At 40.3% G+C, this 16,316-nt stretch overlaps 1 protein-coding gene across 1 annotated transcript in view; it reads left to right on the top strand.

Annotated features, from left to right (window-relative positions):
• Positions 1-6,744, top strand: part of KCNS3 (potassium voltage-gated channel modifier subfamily S member 3) — a 30,932-nt gene extending 24,188 nt beyond the window's left edge. Inside the window, exon 3 of the mRNA XM_054822418.1 lies at positions 260-6,744. Coding sequence (XP_054678393.1) covers positions 260-282 — 23 coding nt within the window. The 3' untranslated portion in view covers positions 283-6,744. The remainder of the gene's footprint in view (positions 1-259) is intronic.
• Positions 6,745-16,316: the final 9,572 nt, after the last annotated feature.

The following is a 16,316-nucleotide window of genomic DNA, read 5'->3' as shown; positions in this document are numbered from 1 at the left end:
AATTCTTGATCAAACACATCAATCAATCTTAAGGCTGTGACACAGTTTAAGTTCCTCTGACTTTTCTTATGTATAGATACAGCTTGCAGCAAAGCGAGGTACGTCTTTAGGAACATATCAGAAGGCAAAGTACATATCTATGTATTGTGCAGTGTATGTTATTTTGATTTCTGTGATGAGATCTCGACTTTTTTTCAAATCAGTTCTATCTTAAAAAATGGCTTCGTTGTTTTCTGTTCCCTTTGCTGGTTTCACACAGGTGTAACTGGGAGCAGGATGTGAGCCATGTTTCACGCCAAAAGATATTTCCATCAAGGCAGAACTGCGTTCCTGTACCATGCACTGGTACTGGAGAGTGTCACAAGTCTTGAGCACCAGAAGAAAGCAGATGAGAGCAAATACTGAGTTACTGCATGTTCTTCCTGCCATTAAAAGTTTTTAGTAGAAGAATTTACTAGTAAGAAATAAGCACAAGAGGGGATTGTTTCTTATTTAATTTGTCCTTGGTCTACAGTTACATATTATTGATATGTAATATCAGTGTCAACAGGAGGAAGATTGCCTATTGGTTTTGTATTCCTGAACCACATGTTTTTCTCTTTAAAAACGCTTCCTAAATCCTCTCCACCCAGCTTCTCTGTTTCAGACACCAAAGCACAGAAAAGGTTACCGTTCAGATATGCATCCCATTTTGTATGGGAGAGATTTGTTAATCTTTATACAAAGCAGTTTACTGGCACGTTATTAGTTTCTTTGTCCTGATGGCAAACGCTTCCCTTTCGATATCCAGTATTTCCAGAGTAGCATCCTCTTTGCAGCGGTTTTCCCTCGTGTAGCACGGGAAGACACCACTGCGCTGCATTGCGGTTCCCTGTTTGAGCAGCTTCCAAGTGGCGGGGGGTATCGCCCGACTGCCCACAGCTCGTGCCTTGCTGGGAGCAGGCTCTGTCACTGCCACCGTTTGTGGTGTGTGTTGGAAGAGGGAAAAGGCCAATGTAGAGGAATGAGAAAAGAGAAATGAGAGAAGGTAGGGAGCTGTCGATCAAAAAGGATGACAGAAAAGCCTGAGAGGACCTTAGAAGAAGTTGACAGAAAGAGTCGTCACTTGTTTTCACTTTATTTCTTCTTTTTACTCCCTTTTTGCCTCGCATCCCCTCCTGCTTCCCACCCAGCCTGTGGTCCAGCAGTCCTGTTTCTGACCCAGAACAAGGGTATTTCCGAGTCCAGAAAGGCATGCTCCATCCACCTGGCTGGCAACAGGCAGAACTTAGTGGGGATGAAATTAGTGAGCGCTCCTGCTGTGTATATAAGCAGTGATGAACACACCTACAGGCTGTGGGGTTTTTTGTAAGAAAAGTCACAACGTGGCTCAAATCAATGAGCATAACCATGAGCTAAATAAACAGCACATCTGTGTCAGGCCTGTAAATGAAATATCACCTATGGCTTAGGTAGAAATTAGTGTCGGGCACCATAATGCGAAATATTACCATTTAAAAGCAGACTCCGTGCCAACTCCCATGCGAACGGGTTGCTGTCAGGGAATGCTGAGAGTATCAGGCAGATTGGACTGGCAAAGGCAGTACACGGGCTCGTGGCGTGCCAAGGGCTCCTGACAGGCTGCTGTGTATTAATACATTTATTCATTTCCACACATTCGTAACATCTAGAGCAAGTGACAGAAAACCGCTAAGCTGTGGGGAGTCTCTCTAATATTTTTTGATTAGCTGACAGTGTTTGTGAAGCTGCTAATACCTCTTCATCCAAAAGAGGACATTTCTCAAACAAAATCAGAATAACCCTGTGCTAGATGTGCAATTTGTGGCTGATAGCAGAGCTCGGTCGCAATCAGTAAATATTGCTGTCTGGTGCTGTATGGCTGCAATGCTGTTGGTTGTATTTCTGAAATGTTTATGCTCTGTCAATTGAGAGACAGCTGATGCCATTAAAACCATCTCAGCATTTTTCCACTGCACAATAATTGCGGTGTCTCTTTTAAGCATAGCTCAATGTCATAACTTGCTGAGACTTCTTTTTTAATTTCTTGTGTAGCTATAGTTAATTTTTCATGATAAACCTATGGTCCAAGCACAACCTAGCAGAAGAAAAAGTCACTGTGTGTCTCTAGACAAATTGCAAGACTTTATTATTGACTTCCACTCTGGGCATTGCCCTCCCACCTGACTGGGACAACTAAGGTGGTACAAGGAGTGGTAATTCTCTGTGGTACAGGCTGATAGCTGCTACAGGTTGTTAAGGGGTAAAAGGCAGAGCTCCTAGGAGGGTGGATATAGTTTATATGCAGTTGTATATATGCCTTCTGGGCAGACTTCATTTTGGTGTATAATATCATTAGATTACATATGAAATACGACACTTTCCCCGAGAAACCATCTACATCTATCTTTTTAATGAATATAGTGGAGGGGGCAGTCTTTGCTTGGGGTTTTAGCAGGTCAAAGGCTGCAGGTCAAAGACTCTCTCATCCGCAAACACACATCAGTTTTCCATAAATCACATATACCAGTGGGAGGGAGAGACTTTGCAGCATCGCCAACAAGCCCATGAACCTGTAGGCCAAGGAACTGAGTTCCCAAGATGAGGACTGGTGGTGGAGGAGAACCTTAACTGGTTCTGTATTTTGTCAATTAAAACCAATACCATGCAGCTTCATGTAGTGACTTATGAAGCTAATCTGCTCTCACTGTTTCTTCAAAACTATTTCAAGGTAGAACCCAAGAAGGCATTGAATTACAATGGTTTAATCTTTAGTTACTTTCTACTATTTAATGGCATATATATTGTCTAAGTCACCAAATTTTTTATAGCATTCATCACTGTTTCCACAGCAAAACCTACTCTTACTAGCATATGACTATGGCAGAGATTGGTATAGCCTAATTTAGTGTCATTGTCCTCAGATCTCTTATGAATCAGCAGAGACAGAAAAGCACCTTGGGCAGTATGCATTTCCCTTAACTTCAGCTGTTATGTGGCTGGTCATTTGGGCTCGCTCTCAATAGAGAAACAACAGACCCTCTTGGGAGACATCACGTCCTATCTATACAAAGGTCCTATCTGTAGATGGGTCCTATCTGAAGATGGCTATACAGCAAGCCTATATGATTTAGTTAGGTTAGATGCCTGACCTTTACGTAGCTGAAGTCAGATCTGATGAGTGCTAGACAACAAGAGGTAGGGACTTGATTATTTTCTGGTTGTGGCTTCCTTCCCCTCTCAACACTGTCTATGTAGGAAGAACTGTGTTTCTGACGTAGGCATCTGAACTTGGCTGACGTGTAGCCAGGCACAGGAATTCATTCTGAAGCCTGAAGGCTGGTCAGTGAAAACAACTGGTTAACAATCCAGTGTAATAGTGCTAAAAACCAGCTTTCTGTACAAGAAAATTTGGTCTTTCCCCAAAAACCTGGCTAGTTGTCTGTTAGAGTCTGTAATGACCTGCAAGTTGAAGTTGAGTCTCCTGTAGTAATTAAAAAAACCACATAATAAAATACCAGAGGGAGCAAACTGGTGTTGGCAAAGAGGCAAGCACAATATGCTGACAGTACTTTTGCGACACAAATTTGCATTATTTCTTGGCTTCCTGTAACCCATATAAAATATTCTTACTGTGCCATGTGTTGTAAAATCTGCCCCTGTGCATTAATATAAATATAATAGTGGAGCCAAGTCCTAGAATTATAGCTGCGGAGCTGGAAAAAAGTCCGGGCTTGGAGAAATTGCAGAAATATTGTTTGGCTGCAACTGCTGTTTCAATGTTGCAGCTGCCTCAGTGGTAAGGAGGAACAAGGGACCATGCACAAGTGCCAGTAGTGGGCTTCCCTTTCTTCCTTTGCACACTTAACACTGACCTCTTCTTGGTTGACCATATAGGCTGAGGGACCCCTATAGCCTTGGGAGCTGCTCGACAGACCATTCCCAGGGCTATTAGGTGTGTGGCCAGATGTCCCTAGAAAGGGATGGAGCTGGGTGACAAAATAATGAGATCTGTATGAAATAGCCTTTGGGGAGGTAGAATAATATCACTGAATTTGCTGTCACCACCCTCCTACACCTCCAAGAGACCCGGGAGAGAAAGCAGTAACGAGGAAGAAGTTCAAGGTTCAGATATTTAGCAGCAGCCATTTGAAGGATATTCTGTGTTGTGTTAATCCAAGGGCTTTTACTGAATCACAGATAGAGATCTGTGTATAACCTTGAACCCATTCCATTAGCTGGAATAGTATGTTGCCTTCCCACAGGCTTTGAGATGCAGGTACAATATGTCCTTTTCTCTAAGTCAGTTTCTGGAAGTGATGCTGTCTCTGCCTTTCACGCTGACTGGAGTTTGGATGTTTCTGAAGTGTTGCACATGCTATAAATCATCCTTGCAGCTTCTACCCCATTGCCTAGGAACCTGGAAACTACAAACATGAAAGAGTTCAAAACCATTTCTCTAGTCCAATATTATTTTTTGACAACATCAAAAGCCATGCATTTCACAGAAAGGGATTTTCCCTGCTCCTGAATTATGAACGTTTTTTTAAATCCATTGTTTGAAGACCAGCTTAGGTTCTGAGACAGGCAGATAGATAAATTTGGCATTTTATTTCAGGTGGTGTAACCTCAAGTACACAAATAAGTATCCATTTCTTTGTTTTTTGGAAAATGAGGTTGCAAGCTTGCATATTTGTATGCCAAATATGCATTGGAATGGATTTTTGAAAAAAAACCCCATGGTGGATAAATAACTCATGGTGTCAAAATGCTGGTTGAGTGCTCATTGAGTGCACAGGAATTTCTTATGAACCAGAAGGATGCTGGTGTCTGACAATATGGCTGCGTAAGCCTCCTGAGTGGAAAGCAAAACACTTTTTTTTTTCTTATTTCTCTAAATATTTCAGAAGGGGATGGAGTAACAATTTTGCTGTTCTGTGGTGATGGAGAGTGTTGAATGAAATGAAGGGCACACTGAAGTTAAGGTGGTTAAAAATGAACATGACTTTTTTGTAAACACCTCCCTTCCCTCGGGACAATAATTTTTCATGTTGTTCCAACTATCCTTTTTTTTTTTTTTTTTTAAAGGAAATAACATAACTTACCAAAACCACAGCAATATTTTTCCTTGCTGGATAGTTTTAAGATTAAATTAGCTCTAGCTATAGGTGTGGAAAGAGAAATGGCTGGAGGGTGGGGCATGGGTGGTGCTTGAATTTTTTAAAATTTATTTTGTAATTCTGTTTTTTTGTCTTTGGCATCACACACTTTTGCATTAGCATTTTTTTGTATTGACTGAAGAATCAAAATAAATAATAGACAATTGATATTTATCTGGAGTTTTTTTTTTAGATAATTGAAGGAAAAGATAGGATACAGCATTTCAATCTGGAGTGATGTCAAATATACTGTTATGGGGCTTGAGAATTAATTTAAAACTCATCAGAAGCACTCCTAAGCAACATACGGATTCATGCATAGGTATGGTAGATTTAATGTATCTCAAGCCACAAAACTAAAGTTCTGGCAGTGTTCAGTGAATGAAAAGTTAATAGAAATTCAGGTATTAATCTGCTTCTGTTCTAGCTGCAGCTTTTGGTGCAGTAAGGTACTCTTGGTTTTTAGACTGCCTTTGTAAATGGGAGGCTAGTGCTTTGGGTATTTTATATATCTAGATGTATACTGACTGATTGGACAGCTGTCAAAGCGTTATTGTCCAGGCTTTTAGAAGTCTGGCACCAAAGGTAACCTCTGTTAATCTACCGTGCTGGCGCTCGCTGAGGAGTTGCTGCATTACAGGGGTGTGCGGTGCATGCAAAGTGATCCCATTAGGCACTGCAGCGCCAGCGCGCAAGTGGGACGGAACGTGGGTCTTTGCCAAGGCACTTGCAGCAGAAACGTTGGTTTCTGTCAGCTTGCTTTCACTGTATTCTCACCTGCTGAAAAACTCTATGTGCCCCATTTAATGTTTAATTAATCCCAAGAATATTTAAGGTATCTGGAAAGGGTTTAGAAAACACAAGGGTTGCTTGAAAGCAAATACTGAGATGATGGATTTTCTGCTTTGTCGTAGGTGTAACGACAGGGTAGGAATGGGAGTAGCATAACAAAATTTAGGTGAAAATTTAGTGTTCAGACAGCCTTTAGGGCCACTGCGAATCCATATGAAAATAAGTGTTGGAGGAATGTGGGCATCGGGGTCGGGAATCTGCAAGCTGGATGTGCCATGCAGCTCTTGCATACTCTGTGCTCGGGGTGATGGGTGGAAAGAAGATGGCATCTCTGCACCAGTGATCTACTGCTGCATAGCTGCACTGCATGGACTGCAGCCTTCTGTGCCCTATCCACAATGCCCTTCTCAATCCGGTGCCAATTTCCCCAAGAATTAAAAAGCTTTTTCAGTCCTGAAATCAGAGGAGAGATGCAATGAGAGCAGCTGGAAGGAAGCAGCGGAGCAGGAGAAAGGGGCTGATGGCAAGAGCCATGTCTGAAGAGAGGATGTGCTGGAAAGATGCTTCGTTGGGAAATCTTACCCCGCCATGTCTTGAAGATTTTCCTTTCCTCAACTCCTACATTTTGGGAAGGGGACAGTCTAGCTCACTTCATGGTCTTTCTTTTCCTTTTGATTCTGTACTTTACAGCATCCAAGAAGGCTTTGGCAACATGTGCTCCCCTTTTAGGCATACAGCATGTGCCAGGCTGTATAATCCATGCAATGTTCCCAGCTATTCAGAAAACTAAAAGAAAGGGTGCAGGGAATGAGGTCAGGAAGAAATGCTTTGTATTGCTAAAATCCTGTTTTCCCACATGTAATTTCAGTATCCAGTTCCTTTAAAATGCAAGTGACTTCCTCATCACAAATCTAGTTCACCATACAAAAAACCCACTTGCAATAAACCTTAAATCGGCTGATTGATTATTTATTTTCAGATGGAGGAGAAAACGAGAAGAAAAATACATGGATTTTTGTGCAGTGAAAAAAGGCAAGCAAAAATATTTGAATAATAACTCTCATGGCCAAATAATTCCACAGTTATCAGAGTGATCTTTGTTGGACAAAATCATCAGAAAGAAACTATATATACACTTGAGCATAAAAAAAAAAGTAAGGACAGGAAAGAAAAATTGCTGACTCCTATCTCTGACTCTTTTCATGGAGATTGAGATACCTTTCTCTTGGCAAGTCGGATGATGAACCACTTGTTAATTAAGTGGTCAAAAAAAGCAGCTGAAAAAGGAGTTTGGAATCTGACACAGCTCAGTGTGAAGAAAACCATCTCTGTGATCAATCCTGTCAGTTGTCGACACCTTAATTAAACATTATCTTTGGCAGCGTGAAGGCAGCTCAAGTGCTGGGAAAGTGGACAGCTTTGTGGTGGTCATTTGGGAATAACTGTATTGAAGGAATCGGGAACCAATCCTGCTTCCACCGGGAAGGGAAAACTGTAGGTATTGCAGTGCAGGCGGGCACGGAGCATCAGGCACGGATCCGGGCTGGCTCGGGCAGGTTGCTCTCGTGGTGGAGAGCAGCGGCTTTGGGCTACAAAGGATTGGGATCTTCCCTCGCAGATCTGTTTGGAGTGTCATGTGATCCTGTGCCAGCCATTCTGTCATCCAGCACTTCTGGTTTCCATCACTTCTTTTGCTTCTCTTTCTGACATTTAAGCTACGTAGCACGGCAGTTGTCTCTCAGTCTATACGCTCCTTCCCTAGGTGTTAAAAAATGGGGTGCTGATCTTGAAGAAGACCTCATGTTGCTGGGAAAGTGGTGACTTCACTGTAGAGAAGTGGAAAAAGCTGAGATCTTGTTGGAAGAGCTGAATTTAATTTTGGCCAAGTTGTTTAAGATGAGCTGTCTTTAATGAACTACGGAAAAAGAAAAAAAAAAAAAAGACATATTAGTATGGGAGGGAGGAAGGAATAATCATCCGCTGTGCTGTCCTGTCATAGTTATGTAAAAAACAGTATAATTTATTACAGCAAACAATAGATTTTTCTAGATTCTGTAGATTTTTCTATTTGGATATCGAACCAAATTGTTTTACAAAATCCATAATTTAAGACTCGTTGAGCTTTTTTTCTTTGACTCAATGTTTCATTTGATTTTGAGGGGTTAATTCTTTTGCATCTAATTAAATTTGGGCTGGTTTGACATAAAAAAGAAGTTTCACAATGAAAAAGTATTTTTTTAGAATATGTTGAAATGCAACATTTCAGCATCTTTGGAAACAAGATGCTCTCAGAAAATTCCACAATGAAATATGCACTGTTCCAAAATCCCTCCTGCCTTTTTTGTTTTGTTTTTGTTCGGTTTGTTTGTTTTGTGCAAAATTCCCACCAACTGTGGGCTGGATTCAGAAATAAAGTCAGTCTCCCTGTCACAGCCTTTTTCAATGAATTTTCTATTCACAAAAAAATTGTTTCCATCCAGTTTTAGCTGTATTCTTTAGAAAATGCTTATTTTCCCTAGAGAATTCAGATGGAGGAAAAAAAAAAATCTGTGTCACCTCAGTGATTGCTTTCACGGATCCATTGCCTTTCTTCGATGTGTGTGAAACTCAGGTGGTGATCAGTAAGGAGAAATGAATCGTCTGCTTTGCTCAAGACACAAAATAAAAAGCAGTTACAAGAAAATCACATCCTGAGAAAGGAAATGAGCCCATTTTAACAAGTTTATGAGCAAGAGCTTCGTTATGAAGCTCAGAAAAAGAAAACACATTAAAAGCCTGTCGGACCCCATCTGTTTATGTGATTCCTTTGATGGGCATCTAATTGTGAAGGCCGATCAGAGAAAAAATTGTTCCTTTTAAGTAGTAGTTACAAATGGATATTTATGTTCTTCTGCAATATTGGTGAATATGTTTTGAATAGAGCTCTGTCCAGTAAATAAACTAGCGTCAACCAGTAACTGCTTAGTGGCTGGTAAGCAGAAGTAGTGTGATAAAATGGATAGGTAAGCTCAAGAGAGAGATTGTTATAATATTATTATTTAATATTTATGCTGTTTAGTCTAGAGTAGAGAAAGCTTGGGCAGTTAAAGCAATCTTAATATATGTGAAAGGCTTTTGCAAGAAGACAAAACAGATTGCGCCAATGACCCAGGTTTAAAAAAATAATAATTCTCTGCTGAGTGGGTGGAAGGCAGGTGTGAGCCTAAAAAGTTGAAAAGGCCCTGGATTCCTGTCCTCTTGATGGAGACCCAACTCTTTTTTCAGTGTCTCCATAGTTGTGGCAACAGTCCAAAATTTCACATAACTTGTCAGTTTGTTGGGGATGGGAAAACTTACTCCACTGAGAGTCTGACACGGTGGCTTCAACCAGGACTTTACTGGATTACCTAACTGTGCCACAGAGATGTCCCTGGCCTGAAAACTTGGGATGTGGTGAGGAGAAAACACCCAGATGACGGGACCCAGCCTTGTACATTTGAATTGCTGTTGTGAATCTGTCTTGTGCTTAAGGGGTGAAGTTGATATCCTTTGCGGGTTGGCCAATATTTTCCCAGGGTCTCACTGGTGGAGAAGGAGGAAGGACTTTCAGGGAGGAAACTGGGAATACATGTCAACAGGGAGTGAAATAACTTCTTACTCAATAAGAGGGTCCTTGGGAGCATGACGGAGATACAGTCACAGATACAGCCACAAGCAAATTCCAAGGCTACTATCAATCTTTGGCATATTTGCTGAATTTTTTTGGTATAGATCATTTTAGTATGTGAACACTACACAGATGTGATTTATCTTCCCAGCAGCACCCTTGTAAGGAAGTGCTAATCATTCATTTCATGTCTGATTTTAAAAGTCAAAGTGCAAACGAGAAATATTCGATCATCTTCTTTGTGATCTGTTCAGTTGGTCATGCAAGTGTTTGCATATAGTACTGAAAAGGTTTTTCTTGTGTCTTAAGTGTATTTGTTATCATATAGCTATTAATATAATAATTACATGAATAGAGGTGAGCTAAACTACTGAAATGAAATCCTGATCCTTACCTATACAAAGCATTTAATATGTCAGAACCAGCATGTCTTTACGGCTCCGAATTAATCATTGTTTCCCCCTGGAAACTTTTTTCCAGAGGAAATTTCAAAATCTCACCCTTCCATTGTGACTGGGAATGGGTTTTGGTTTTGTTTCAATGTCCATGGCAACAGAAAACTTTGGTTTCTGTCAGACTTTGCACACAAAAGTCTGATTTCCCTGGGCTCTTTTGAATACATCAGTTTGCATTTTTACCCCTGCTAGTATTTTGAACCTCTGTCCTTAACCCCTTGACTCCTTTTAGTTCACTGAAATCCAATCCATTTCTCCTTAGACAGGACAGACAGGTTTTTTTCATGCTTTCTGAATTTTTCAGTTATAATTTGATTCAGTGTGCTGATATCAGAAATATAGCTATGTTTCATACTTAAAAGTTCAATTCTTTCCTTAGACGAGCACTATTACTTTTTAAATTACTTCTAAACACTAAACTTATTCCAAATCTGGCTTCAGGGTTGTGGAATATAACCTCTATCGTTTTAAAGTCAAGACTGAACTTTGTTTGTTATGTTTTGCTTAAATTCATATATCTTACTGTGTTTGACATGCTGATCAGCCAGTCCATGGCTGTGCTTGCAGAGTGCCTTATAAATAGTATAACAGCTACACTATCATTAAACTTTGTAGTAAGTCTCCTGCAATTTTGAACAAAACATTTCAATTAATTTCTGAATAGATGTCAGACTTCTGTGGTTTGTAAAGCTTCACTGTTCATTGTGCGAATGATGAAATCTCATTTTATTTAACACTGACCTCACCTGTGCCACTGAATTGTTTATCAGAAGTGCTATAAAGCTTGAAGATACATAGTTTAAATTCAAGCAGCCTCATAAGTTTGCATGTGAAAGAAGAATGGCAGAAATTCAGGGATACGGTAGTCTTATTCTTCTGTGCTCTGCCTGCTTGTTCAGCTCCTTCCACAAGTATTGCTGCAATAATTTATGTCTCTGTGTCCCACTAGCAAGTGTTTCACCTGTGAATCATACTGTAAATACTGTTGTGCCCTTCTGAGGCCAGCCGGTTTTCTCGCTTAGTTCCTCTCCAGCTGAGCTGGAATATGCGCATGGCTCCTTAACTGGAAGGGAAAATATTTCTAGTAGAGTCCCAAAACCTCCCCCTACTCCTTGGCCCTTCGCCGTAAACCAAAATAAGGCAGCACTCATAGCGACTGGCTGTGCAGATCTGTGGTCCTTCCTCTCTTTGATTAAAGGAGAAAAGAACCAGCAACCCTGACATGTGAGTTATTGGCAGGAGGATAAAGCCCAGACTGAGTTAATGGGGCAGTGCAAACCTTTGAACTCTGCTCTGCCAGCACAACAGTTGCAGAACTTTACGAAAGCACTGAAATAGGTGATGTTCTTGCATCACAGCATCTTCGGAGGACAGCTTGTACCCTTGACAGGTGTTTCCAACTGCTGCCTAACTCTGTAGAGAATGTTGTGCTGAGAGAAGGTAACTTTCATTTCATTAAAGCATTAATAAATTTAACTTCCAGGACAGTCTATTCAGGCAGCTATATGCAGTCTTTTTTATTTATAGGATTTTTCTATATTTATCCATGCCTTTGGTGTAGTTGCTTCTCATTATTAATAGATATTTATATTACATAGACTTTGTTGATGCTGATACAATCGAGTTTTCCATTGGTGTTAAGATCTGAGCTTAATTATGACTCTGCACTCCTGTTTGAAAGTCATGATAAAACTGGTCTGCATTTTTATTTTTGCTGTCAATGAAATATAGCCAACTTGTATGCCTTACTAGCATAGATATTTATAACTATATCTGATTTTTTTTCTTAGTGAGATCTTTTATTGCTTTCCTTGCATGGGCTATCTGAGAAAACTGCATAGGCTCTAAGTTGTGGGAAGATTCAATCCTTATATCTTAATATGTGCCAAGTAAACCGATCATGTTGCTCAGCTGATTTGAGAGTTGTTTTGCTTTTAGATAAATATTTTTGAGACTGTATCTATTTATGACTTCAGCCCCTTGTGAATGGTTACTGCAGGTCATCTGTTGTTGGTTCAGAAGTATCAGTTAATCATACAGGAAAGAGAGCATGGGTGAAACTCAATGATTTCTTCCTGTGGGAAAGTGAGCAATCATTTTTGTTCTAAATTAGTTCAATAGAAACTGTATTCCAGTCCATGCCTTTGTAAATGTTTGAAATATCATTTCTGAATTCTCAGGGTGTAAAGAAATAATTATTTTTTCCAGCATCTATCCCTACTCAGTCAAAAACCTTATCCCTTAATAAATATAGGAAAGACACTTTCAGTATGAAATCAAATGTCAGCAAAAATATATTGCTCATTTTGCTTAAGTATCTAATGATTTTGATACTTCATTTTCATGTCTTGACATATTCAGGTAGGAGGTGCTCAACTAATTCTTAAACCCCAGAATTTTCATTTTGTCCCAAACAAATGTGCATTGTTAAAGATGTTTTAATAATTCAGAATAATTTGTATCAAAGCATCTTTATTTCTCCTAGACCCTGCCATAAAAATATTGTTAGGAGCAGACTAGGAGGCTGCAGCTCTGGTCAGTGCGAAGGACAGTGAGATGTGCTGTTGTCAGCAGTACGAATCTACGGACCTCAAATGGACTCAGGCTGGAAGACAGACAGAATCTACAGCCCAGTCTGAGTCCTCTGACAAGGCACACATGTAGGAGGGAGATGAAGGGCTCTTCTCCTCCCAGCCTGGGGAGGAGCTGTGCATTCGTTCCTTGGATGTTACTGGCAAACAAAGGCATTTGTGTGGTTCCTGGCCAGGGAGGGTCTAGCTGGAAAGCTGGAAGGTGAGTTTGGGAAGCCCAGGGGAAAGCCTCTGGCAGGCTGAGGCTGGGAGGAGGGCAAGGAGCAAGAGCAGGGGTCCAGGGGCCAGGAGGTGGAGGGAGCGGTTCAAGCAATTCTTCCTCTGGAAACAAACTCTTTGGACTGGCAGGTGTAGTCTGGAGCTAAGGGTGACATCATGAGTTAATTGTCTCCATGGACAAGGAAATTAATTTGCAATAATTTTACAACCTGCAATCTTTCTAGAACTTCATTTGTTTACTGTGAACTACTTGCTTTTCACTTTTGGTGCAAAGACCACCAAGGATTTACAGAAGAAATCAAGAGTGGAAAAGGAGCCCGAGTAGTCACAGCTATGCTCAGTGGGTTTTAATAATCCCTGTACCACAGTTCCCTCCAGTACTTCTGTTTCTGATCCTCATGGATGGGAGATATTTGTAAATCTGGTTTTGGAAAGGTCCTGTGTTCTAGGTCATCATGGTTTCTGTGTCTTCTCTCAACACAGAGGAGAATATTAAAGCTGTCCCACAGGGTGCATTGACCTTCCCAGAGGAGGGCAGTGATGGCTTACTTTAATCTTTTCTGGAGAGAAAAAGCAGATCTACTGTATTTTTATATATCTCTTTTAATGAATTTTATCTCCAAATCTTTTTTTTTTCCTTTCTAATTTTTTTTTTCCTTTCCCAAGGTAGTGTGGGATAGCAGCACTCTATTCAGCATTAGAAAAATACTATTTTATTTACTTTGTTACTTTGTGACTGCTGGCTTTGACAAAACCATGGATTGATTTTATCCGGTCAGCAAATTATTTCCATTCATCTGCATCCCTGGAAACCTGCTTGGATCTTGGAAATGCATCTGGTCCCAGTTTCAAATTGAATTGTCTCATTTTTATTTGACGTGAGTGAGCGTGGACACTTAGATCATAATTCCGTTTCTGTGCATCGCAATCCAAGGAGAAATCACTCACCCCTTGCCTCCCAGTCCTCTCCCATCCCCAAAACAAACTCTGGTACCTCTCTACTGTAACTGTCTGTTAAAGTTTTCTGAAAGGTATTTACAGCACAGAAGAACTGTGCAGGGGAAACATATGCCTCCTGCAAAATCCTATTTGTATGCCTAAGCTTTCCTCGGGAGCACTGAAGATGAATTTAATTACTGATGTTGTCAATGAACTCTATGTCCAGTGACTGCCATTCTTTGTGAGGTCCTTTTAATTGGGTAGATAATAATAGGAGAACAAGAAGATATTTGACAAGAGTTTGCTATTTGGATCTGGCAGCCTTTTCCATTAGTTAATGCTCATACTTATCATAGAATCACAGAATGATAGAATCTTTAAGGTTGGAAAAATCCTCTAGGATCATCAAGTCCAACCATCAACCCAACACCACCATGTCTACTAGACCATGTCCCGAAGTGCCATGTCTATACACTTTTTGAACACCTCCAGGGACGGTGACTCCACCACCTCTCTGGGGAGCCTGTTCCAATGTCTGACCACCCTTTCAGTGAAGAAATTTTTCCTACTATCCAACCTAAACCTCCCCTGGAGCAATTTGAGGCTATTTCCTCTTGTCCTATCACTTGTTGCTTGGGACAAGAAACCAACACCCACCTGGCTACAACCTCCTTTCAGGTAGATGTAGAGAGAGATAAGGTCTCCCCTCAGCCTCCTCTTCTCCAGGCTAAACAACCCCAATTCCCTCAGCTGCTCCTCATAAGACTTGTGCTCTAAACCCTTCACCAGCTTCGTTGCCCTTCTTCAGACACGCTCCAGCACCTCAATGTGTTTCCTGTAGTGAGGGGCCCTTGTGAGCTTCCCAGACGTTCCCTTTTTTAGGAACCTAAAAAATGGTCAAACTAAGTTGCAGAGTAAACAGACATTGGAAAATACCTCTGACATCTTTCTGAACATCACAGATGTTATTCTTGGTAACAGAAAGTCTGAAGGTATATGACTGGGCTCAGTTCATTAGACAACATTATTGTAGCCTAATTGATTACAGTTAACTTTTACCCTCAGAACACAGGGCAGAGAGCCCCAGCTGAGCTTCTCTGGAGGTCAGAGTTAGATGGGACATGGAAAAAGCAGCTGGTAGCAGACAGCCACTAAACCAATGAAACCTTGTTCTGGGTTAGAGTCTGAGCTGTGACAAGGTGACAAGGTGGTGGCAGAGGAGGAGTCAGTGACCTCTCTGAAATCTTTACATCCTGTCCTGGGCTTATCAGCATTTATCGGCCGTAGTAGCTGTTTCATTTCATTTCATTTCAAGACAAGGCATTTGCTTTAAAATCTATTTTGACGAGTGCAATTCCTGGTAGAGTGACTGAGAGTCTGAGTGCTTTAACTGATAAACTGGCTTGGGAATGGCTTATTAGCATAAATAGCAAGTATGAGATTCAGCACTGGCTAATGGGTAGTCCTTCTAAATCCCCTGTCTGATATACTTCCAGCCTATGACAAAAGGAAATAGAATAGAAAGAGGTTAAGAAACCTAGTGAGTTTGGTGATTATAAATCAATTACACAGTAATATATTTTTTGTTTTTCTTGGGTATAGCTGATAGTAACTGCCATGTGCATGGCTTATCAATATAAGCAGCAAAATATATTGTTTCTTAAGGTTATTGAGGCTTGATGAAACAGATATTTTAAGTTTGTTAAACAGGTGGTTTCACTTAATAACATTTACTCGCATAATAGGATGGAGTAAACCTCTTCTCTGCTTCCTTACGTCTGCACTGCAGGACCTACAGATTGAACTTCTGTTACCTGCCTTATAAAGTGCAGTGGAGACTTGGAATATATTAGTCTTAAAAATTTTACAAATTAATATGATATCTGCAAGAGATTTTGGGCAGTGTTTTTCCATGTTCTCTATGAAAGAGAACAGAATTATTTTGAGAAAGAAAATATTTCAAAAGACTGGAGTGTTTGCTTTTCATCTGAGGCATCCAGACTTTTTATTAGCAGTATTAAAATATTTTTAGAGACACGTACCACTTCACGAAGCTGATTTCCAGCTGATCTCTCTAAGCATGGAGAATGTTATGAAACAGGTTATTAACAGCCTGCTCCAGAGGGTCAGTGTGCATCATTAGGCAAAAAATAGATACAAAGTAACTCTTTAATTATTTGAAGATTGGCTAACATATATCTCAAACTCATATTGAATCTCTGACTGGATGTAGAACCCAACCACTTTCTTACATTTTCCTTTGGATTATTGGATAGGAGCAGGAATTGTAGAGCCGATAGTTAAAAAATTTGAATACTTTGTTTGAAAATAATGTTTTACAGTGATCTCTTGCCTTATGTGGTGATGAAAGACATTTCCTAAGCAGTCTGATGTCTTAGTGCTCATAACAGTAGTTTGTGATGATGATTGTTTCTTGGTGCTGAATGAAGCAAGAGATCATAAAATCAAAATGCAAAGCTTTTAGCTGTACTGTCAGCTAGCTGAAAATCAACATCTT

Source organism: Grus americana, chromosome 3 (assembly GCF_028858705.1).
Source record: "Grus americana isolate bGruAme1 chromosome 3, bGruAme1.mat, whole genome shotgun sequence".
In the NCBI taxonomy this organism is placed as follows: Eukaryota; Metazoa; Chordata; class Aves; order Gruiformes; family Gruidae; genus Grus; species Grus americana.
This window is presented reverse-complemented; position numbering and strand designations above follow the sequence as displayed.